Source organism: Grammomys surdaster, unplaced genomic scaffold (assembly GCF_004785775.1).
Source record: "Grammomys surdaster isolate TR1022 unplaced genomic scaffold, NIH_TR_1.0 338, whole genome shotgun sequence".
Lineage (NCBI taxonomy): Eukaryota > Metazoa > Chordata > Mammalia > Rodentia > Muridae > Grammomys > Grammomys surdaster.
Window position 1 is genome coordinate 1,570,166 of NW_021604757.1, and position 8,817 is coordinate 1,578,982.

General features: G+C 49.5%; 1 protein-coding gene across 1 annotated transcript in view; it reads right to left on the minus strand.

The window, feature by feature from the left end:
* Syt13 (synaptotagmin 13) overlaps positions 1-7,313 on the minus strand; it is a 41,036-nt gene extending 33,723 nt beyond the window's left edge. The window contains exon 1 of the mRNA XM_028778607.1: positions 7,051-7,313. Within this exon, the coding sequence (XP_028634440.1) occupies positions 7,051-7,233 (183 nt within the window). The 5' untranslated portion in view covers positions 7,234-7,313. The remainder of the gene's footprint in view (positions 1-7,050) is intronic.
* Positions 7,314-8,817: the final 1,504 nt, after the last annotated feature.

Here is an 8,817-nt window from a genome sequence, read left to right on the forward strand (position 1 = left end):
ATAGACACACACACACATAAGACACACAGTCACAGACACACACACAAGACACACACACAGACACACAGGCACACACATACAAGACACACAGGTACAGACACACACACACAAGACACATAGGCACACACGCACACACACAAACACTTGCTTCTATGAGGCTATTTTCTTTATCCTCAAATCAGGTTTCCCCAGAGCTAGCAAGAAATAGGTTCTGTGAGTTCTGAACACAGAGGCACTGAGGTCAAGAGGGAGGTGAATTGTTGCCCTTTAGTAGAGGAATGCACAGAGAAACTGTACTCAGAGTAGGCAAGGGAAAGCCTTGGCCTCAATACCCCTGTAGTGTGGCAGGTGCCCAGGAAAGAGCTTGTGTCTGTGTATTCTGATTGTTCCTGGGTCTTGACTCAAGTGCCTTCCTCTTTCCTTGTTCTTCTGGGTCCTCTTGCTGGTCTTTTATTTCCCTTGTCTTTTTATTTTATTCCCTGCTGGCTGCTTTAGCTATTTCCCCTACTGAGTCCTTCTCCTGCATTCCCAGTTGCTGATTACATGGTCAGCATCTAAAACCCTGGGCAGGGTGCAACAGTGTTTTCGGTATGGGCTCCACTAAGGAACAGATCACACACCTGACTCTGAGCTAATTTTCTTGTTGCTATGATAACATGCCTGGTAGACAAGGGGAAAGGCTGTCCTTTGGCTCAAGGCATAGCAGGGAAGTCAAGGAGCAGGAGTTTGGAGCAGGTGATCACATCACATTCATAACAGGAAAGCAGAGGGCAGTGAAGGCACCCTGCTCTCAGTTCACTTTCACAATGTACTTAGTCCAGGATCTCAGCCAGGGAATGGTGCCACCCACAGTGGACACGTCTTCCCACCTTTGTTAACATAATCAAAATAATCCTCACAGGTATGCCCACAAGCCTGTCTCCTGAGTGAGTCTAAGTTCTATCAAGTTGATAATTAACACTAATCATTACACTAATCTATAAGCCGTACCAAAAAGAGAAACTGGGGGAGGAACCAGGAATGTGATAGGTCAGGGCCTGCCATTGGGAAGGGACTGATAGGTCCAGGTATAGAGATACCCTATGTAGTTGCTTTGAAGGGCTTAGCACTTCCTGGCGGTTGTGTGCTCATCTCCCTGAAATAATTTATGCTAATCTCATGATGAAAAATTCATACTGTCTTTGTTGTTGCTAAGCAACCAGCCCAAACATGTTTACTGTGTAAAATCTCTCAGGAGGGCCCTGAGCTATACCCGATGCCTGGAGCCGACAGATGTACAAAGCAGAGAAAAATCTAAGCATCAGGGGGATATTTTGGAAATTGACCTGCAAAGACACAGACACCTGTTCTTCTGTCTGGGGAAACGGTGGCCTGAACAAAGTTTTGACTAGCTTTTTCTTACTAAGCTCTAGTTAAGTGATCAAATATTTAGTTCTAGAGTGAGACTTCATATCCTAGCTCTGCCTATGAATACGTTGCTTACACTCTCACATTTCTCACCGGTAAATGTCTGGTACATATAAAGAACTTATGTAGATGGAAGTGCCAGACCTGATATTTACTACTCTGTGGGAATGAGTCTTTAATTGTTGTTCATACAGACAGAAGAGCTACTAGTCAGGGTATTTATTAACAGTAAGCTGGCCATTGAATCCTTTAAAAAGCTGAGAACTGGGCTGGGATGGTCTCAGTAGTACCACATGTACTTAGTAGGAAGGATTGGGTTCAAGTCTCCCCTGCCCCTACCAACAACAATCAACAACAATAACAAATAAGAAAAAGGCTGAGAAGTTGTGGAGGTCAGTTCTTAAAGCAGCCAGAGTCCAATCAGTTCCAGGAGTGGGGTTAGCAATTCACAGGGCCTTCAGTCTTTAAGAGATGTCCAGAGAGAGGCCTCTCAGAACTGGAGAAAGATGTACTTTGGACTGTGGCTGGCATTGCTCCTCCTCGGGGTTTCCCATAGCCCCCTGAATATTACCTATCGTGCAGCACCATTACACACTCTGTGGAAATTGCTGGCTGCACCTTTTGTCTCCTCAGCAGCAGCATATCTGCCTTTACCGTATGCTGCGCCTCAGATGCACTCATTAACCTTTAATGGATGCTGTGATTAATATGTGGTGCCACCACTGTGCTTGGCCCATCTCACTCATGGGTGTAATGAAAACAAGCAAACTGGAAGTGCTGCACTGAGGTCACAGGAAGGAGAATAGAGGGTTCCTAGGGCCTCATTGATGGTGTTGCGGGGCCCCAGTCCCTAGAGCAAGACTTTTATGTTGCAGATAGAGAGAGAATAGCAAATGGGTAGTGCCAAGAGATAGCTTGTGATAGACCATGTACAGGGGGATCTCAGGCCTAAAAAGCCCCTATCGCTAGAGTACTGACCTGGTCTTCCTAATGTTCACAAGCACTATGTCACAATGAGATGGCTTATAGAAGCATGTGGGTCCCTAGCTTCTTACAGAAAAGCACACAAACAGTAAGGCTAGGTAAGTTTTGAAGGGAAATAAACCATGTAGGCAGCACTTACATCAAGAGGCAGAGCAGAAATCGAAGTCCAGAGGCTACCCATTCTCTATTCAGCCTGTCTCACACTTGCTTTGCAGGGTGCCACCATGCATGCCTCAAGCCTGATTTCAGGGTTCCTGTAAATGAGTATTTGCCAGTATGACCCATTTACCCATGTATGGCCTGTATGCAAGTTCCCTAAAGTCTGGCTACATGTTGCTTTTGAGAGAACAGATAATACTAGGTGCCCTGGGACCCTAAAAGTTATTTGAAATGACCCACTGAGTGCACTTACGGTCACAGTCAAGCAAATGTCATATAAGGGAAACAGGACCCTAAAATGACTTTGTGGTTTGCCCCTCCTAGTTCATGTTATGTATAAGATATTTTCATTCAATATAGACACCCAGGCGGATCACATGCCCTGCTTCTCAGCAGACATTGTCAAGGACATGGGAAAAGTGAAGGACATACTTTGGACTTGGGGGAAAAGGACTTGACTATGCATATATTATTTGATATAAATTCAGCGTTTATTCATCTCATGAAAACTTGGAACTCAGCTTCTATTGAAAATCATCATGTTTCAACTCTAATAGAAGGAAAGAAGTGAGTGAGCTGGGTGCTGGTGGCAGTGAGGAGCAGGGGTGTGGGTGGGAGGGTTGGGTGTGGCAGTGAGGAGCAGGGGTGTGGGTGGGAGAGTTGGGTGTGGCAGTGGGGAGCAGGGGTGTGGGTGGGAGGGTTGGGTGAGTACCAATAAAGACCAAGCAAGTCCCCTAAAGTGTCTGGCTACATATTGCTTTTGAGAGGACAGATAATACTAGGTGCCCTGGGACCCTAAAAGTTATTTGAAATGATCCACTGAGTGCACTTACTGTCGCAGTCAAGCAAGTGTCATATAAGGGAAACAGGACCCAAAAATGAAAGCCTCTAGACTTCAGGATGATCAAGGCGGAGGGCAGCTTCTCTGCTCACCCAGGAATGCCAAAAGGGACAGTGGGAACCTGAAACCTGGGAAGAGGAAATTCCAGAGAATGAAGCCAGGGGGTCTGAGACAACTTTTACATAAATTCAGACACAGTTGTGAAGGAAAGGGAACAGCCCTCAGAGCACCTCCCTGAGGGGCCTCCTCCCTGACTATTTCCTCTTCAAACCACAGATCACCTGTAACCAAACTTCCTGGAGTGGACTGATATGTTCCCAATGATCCCAGCAACCCAAGAATGGCCTGTGTAAGAGACTGAATTGTCTGCATCTCCCCAAAGGCTGGACACAAGTGAGGTGGATGGAGCAAAGGGATCTTAGTCTGCCTCTAGTGTACAGCACTGTGACCTGTGACCTGAAGCCAGCAGGGCATGGTCTGCAGAGGGGATGCTGCAGAGAGCTTCCACCCTCTGTCACCTGGCCCTCAGCAGGAGCTCCTGATCATCTGTGATGTGGCCTGACCCCTTCCCTATCTAGAGAAGCCTCAAGATATGTCTCCAGGATGCTTAAAAATCTGAAGGTAAAACACATAGGCTGTAAAGGAATAGTCAATAGCATATATCCAGGGAAAGCTACATGCATGGTCCTTTATTAATGTAGTAAATCATAGGACAGAGCAGGAACTTAATAAATGCCATAACTTAAAATGGGAGGGGAGGGGAATAAATGACGGGGGCAGGGCTGTTGGGGAGTGGGGGGAGAAGCATCAGCAAGCCTGGCAGCATGTTTCAGATGAGCTATGATTTTCTGCAACAAAGTTGCAGAGATCAGGAACACACCCATGCTTTCTTGTTTATAGCCCCACTTACAGAAAATGCCAAGTTTCAGTTGGATTTACTGGTGACAGAACCATGATCATCTCTTCCCCACTCAAGACCCTGACCCCCATAAACTCCATCTGCAGAGTCCTGGCAGATTTTTAACCCCTGGGAAGACCTCCAGGCTCTTTTTTTCAGTACAAATCTCAATTTTGTTTATCCATTTGGGGGCATAAATCAGATTCCCAGTCTGCCCTATGACACCAAAGACATTTCCCAGCAACACAGCCAGTGAGATCTGGAAGCACAAGGCAGAGATGCTGCACCCTACAAACAACCCAGACCTCAGTGAGACACAACAGCTGCAAGCTGTTGGAGCCAGAAATTGATGCTTGCCTCCCTCCTCCAGCACAGCATCCTTTCTTTGGGGATCATCTTCAGTGAGCCTTGCTGACTGTCCTCAGTCACCTCCCACCCTGAGCCTGCCTCCTTGGCTTCCTTGAAATCAAGTGCGCTGTCTTTGTTGGTTACTTTATCTGGGTCAGTGGCTGAATCAGAGCACAGTGGCCACCAAGACACCTTGAGCTCTCAGGCCATCGTTTTCACAACTATTGATTTCGCCTCTGTTGCCAAGTGCCCTGGCACCGGGGAATGAGGAGAAGAAATGTAGATGGGTGAGCATTATTTATCAACAGATATTCATGGGCAGACATCACTGAGCCTCTGGAGAACTGGCCCTAGACTTCAGAGACGCAGCCCCTACACCCACAGCTCTTGGAACAGAAGGCTGGGTGTCTTTGTTTGCCAGTGGTTTCTTATTGCACAAGTACCATTTTCTAAGTATTAGGAATGAGTAATGCAGGTGGCTACTATGAATGACCACCAGTGTTGGGAGCGAGCGCCGTAAAGGACATTAGAAGAGATGATATGGGACACAGTCATAAGGGTTGTTGTTTCATGGACCAGTAAGTAAAAATCCTCCCTCGGTTGATAAAAGGAAGAGATTGAAAGGCTGAGAAACCATCTGTATAGAAAATGAGTGGGGAGAAAGAAGAAGGAGGAAGGAGAGGAGAAGGGAGAAGAGGAGGAGGAAGAAGAGGAGAAAGAGGAAGAGGAGGAGGAGGAGAAGGAGAAGGAGAGGAAGAGGAAGAGGAAGAGGAAGAGGAAGAAGAAGAAGAAGAAGAAGAAGAAGAAGAAGAAGAAGAAGAAGAAGAAGAAGAATAAGAATCAAACTAGAGAGGCAAAGACTGCATAAAGGGTCACAAGGATGAGCCTTTTTGGAGAGAGAGGCCCCTGACAGAAGGGGGGGGGGGGGAAGGGTTGGCTGGAGGGGCTACTGGTTAGGAATCTTAAATCAGGCTACCTTAGGTCCAGTGGGGCTCAGAAACTAACTGTGTGGCCTTGGGCAAGTCACTTCCCTTCCCTAAACTTGTGTTTCCTAATTTGTAAGTTGAGCTATTCCCTTTTACCTTTGTTGGTCTGTTAAAAGCAAGAATATATGTAAAAGTCTTACCAGTGAGGCAGCATGGGGGTGACTAAGCCAAGACTGGCTTGCTGCCACTTATTGTAATGAGGTGTTTGGGGGGGTTTAAGTTGTGAAGAAATAGCCTGGCCGGCATGTCTTGGCAGATAATCAACATTGTGTGGGCTACTGAGGGTCAGTAGGACAGTCAGAAAGGAGCTGGAGGCTGTTTACACTAACTGCTCCCCAGTCAGGGGCAGGGCTGGAGGGCCACCGCTGAAAGGCAGCAGGATGCCATCTGTCCCTCAGGTGTCTCTCATCCACACCAGATGGGAGGAAAGGCAGTGAGCCACACCCTCAGCATGAGGGGAGCCCACTCCTCACTTGCAGACCGGTGCAGGCTGACCTCCCACACTCACCAGCTCCTGTTTACCAGTGACAATGTCACTTGCCTGGGATTCTAAGTGCCTCAAGGACAGCAGCCATTTCCCTTTACTCTCTAATGTGACCAATGAAACAGCTCTACTCTGGGACCTGGGGGGAGGGGGCGTCTGAATAATTAATTTACTAGGGAAAGGGGGACTAGCTCAGAGCAAGATGCTCACAGAAGACCCAAAGCAGTGAATCTGTAAGTTCCTGGGAGGTCCTTGATGCATGCCTGACCGATGGCCAGCCTTCCTCTGGCTCTCCAAGGAGCACAGTCTTCCACCTGAGAAGCTTTCTGGAGGTCACCAGATCATGGAGAAGGCCCTTCACCCAGACCTCCCCGACCCCGATGCCATTCCTGCCTGGGATGCACAGCCCGTAGCCCATTTCCAGCTCAAGCGGGGCCACAGATGAAGGGGATAAAAGCCCTCTGATCTCCAGAGACCCACGAGGATGCTGAGGCTCAGCTGCTAGGAGTGGGGGGTCTTGCAGGCTCCTCCTCACTGCTGCCTCTAGAGCCCCCCCCCCCCCCACTGCTCCTGCTGTCCAGCTGGGAGGAGGTGTCACCTCCTCTCTGATTATTTTTCAGTTATTTGTCCTACAGTCTCCCTCTTTCCTCTGGAAGACCCCACTACCCTTGTCCCCTATTTCTGCAGGCGTCCCCCAAGGGTATTCTAACCCTGCAGCTCCGCGATCCTTCCAAAGGCTCACAACCTCTCTTCCCTGCATACTGTCCCCACACTTCATTCCTTTCCCAGCCCTCTGAAGCCCTCATCTTCCCCTCCGCCCATTCTCCTTCGTGTCCTTCCCCCATTCCACGGGGCCACCACGACCCCTGCTGCAGGTCTGTTGTCCCTTCCCTGCCTGGCAAAACATAGGGTGGCCCGGCCATCTCACCTGGCCTTCACTCACCTGTTGGGCCGCCTGGAGCACACCGGGCCTCGCCTTCTCCGGGTCCGGCTCACGGTCCCGCGGCAGCAACCCCTTCTTGGGGTGCATGTGCCGGCACAAGCAAGTGACCCCACACAGCGCAAGGATGCTGGTGGCAGTGCCTAGCGTGGCGCCCAGCGCGATCACAGGCACCGACAGCACCATGGTGCCTGCTTCCCGTGGCTCGCCCGCCTCGCGCCGGCCTCCTGCACCTCGCGCTCCCGCCTGGCTCCAGCCGCTCTCTAGACTCCGAGGGCGGGGACGCAGCCAGCTGGGAGGGAGGATGGCTGTAAGGACGTCAGAGGCGGAGGCTGACCCAGAGGCACGTCAACCGCTACCCCCTCCTCGCCACCATGTGACTCGCCCCGTATTGCTAGGAGGGCAGGAGCAGGTAAGTGATAGCCTTAGGTTTGTGTGTTTCATGTACACAAACACACACATGTATACATAAGCACACACACACACACACACACACACACACACACAGGCAGGTGATAGCCTCAGGGTTGTGTGGGGTCATTCCTAGTATGTTCTCTCTCTCTCTCTCTCTCTCTCTCTCTCTCTCTCTCTCTCTCTCTCGATAATCTCTAGTAGAATTCACATGTATGTACACACAGACATGCAGATGCACACACACATGTATGGACACACATACATTGGCATGTGATAACCTCAGGATTGTATGAAGCAATTCCTAGCATTCTGTGTATACACACAGACACACACACATATGCACATATTCACAAACACACACACACACACACACACACACACACGGATAATTTTAGTGTTGTCTGGAATCATTCTTAATGCTCTGTCACATGCGTGTACACACAGGCAGTTGGACCTAGGAGGGACTGGAGCTTACTAAAGTCACAGGGTCAACCAACCAGGGCTTCAACCCAAACCTGGAACTCACTCTGGGTAGCTGGTCACCTCATCGGATTAGTAACCCTTTGCTTGCCACACCACCTTTCCCCCTTCCCCAGAGCTGCTAAGGAGGCTGTTAACCGGACATCCCAAGCGCTCCAAGCTTTGCAAACACTCAAACAGGACTAGAGCTGTCTCGTTTTCTAGGCTCGCAGTGACTTCCCACCAAGGACAGACAAAGACAGAGACTGGGAGAGGGAATGTGGGGGTTGGGGGGGGGTGGACAAGGAGAGAGATGGGGGAGCCTGGGGTATGTCAGGAGCTGGCTGATGCAACGTGTCTTCTGGCATGGTGTCATGTGTTCTGATAGTTATCTATGGGCTGCATTTCCAGCTCACACTTATTACCTGATGTGACCAGCAGAGACCTTACATTCTACATAGCTGAGGAGGATGACGCTCAGAAAGGAGACAAGGCCACTGGAAGCATTGCCACCAGCCTGAGGCCACACACAGTGCTTGCAGATGCCAAGTCCTCTCTTCCAAGGGCCAACGACATCAGAGGTTGTCGCTGGGGCACAGGGCTCAAAACGTGGAGAATACATTTGCTTGTGGGAGAGGAAAAACGGGAAATTGTCCAGGAGGGTGACTGTCTTAGCTCTAGGAAACTAAGCTGTTTGATGGTCTTCATTATGAGGAAGGTTTGCTTCATTGAGGACTAGATGTTGTTTGTGGGCTTTCGGTGCGCTGGGCACTTCTGAGAAGGGGCTCGGCAGAATTTAATCCATGGCTTCCAGGCAGCTGATGACTCTGGAGTTGGAGATGTCCAGCAGCTCTTGTCTGTCTCCCCTCAGGTGTGATCATTGTCGGGGTCCCCCTT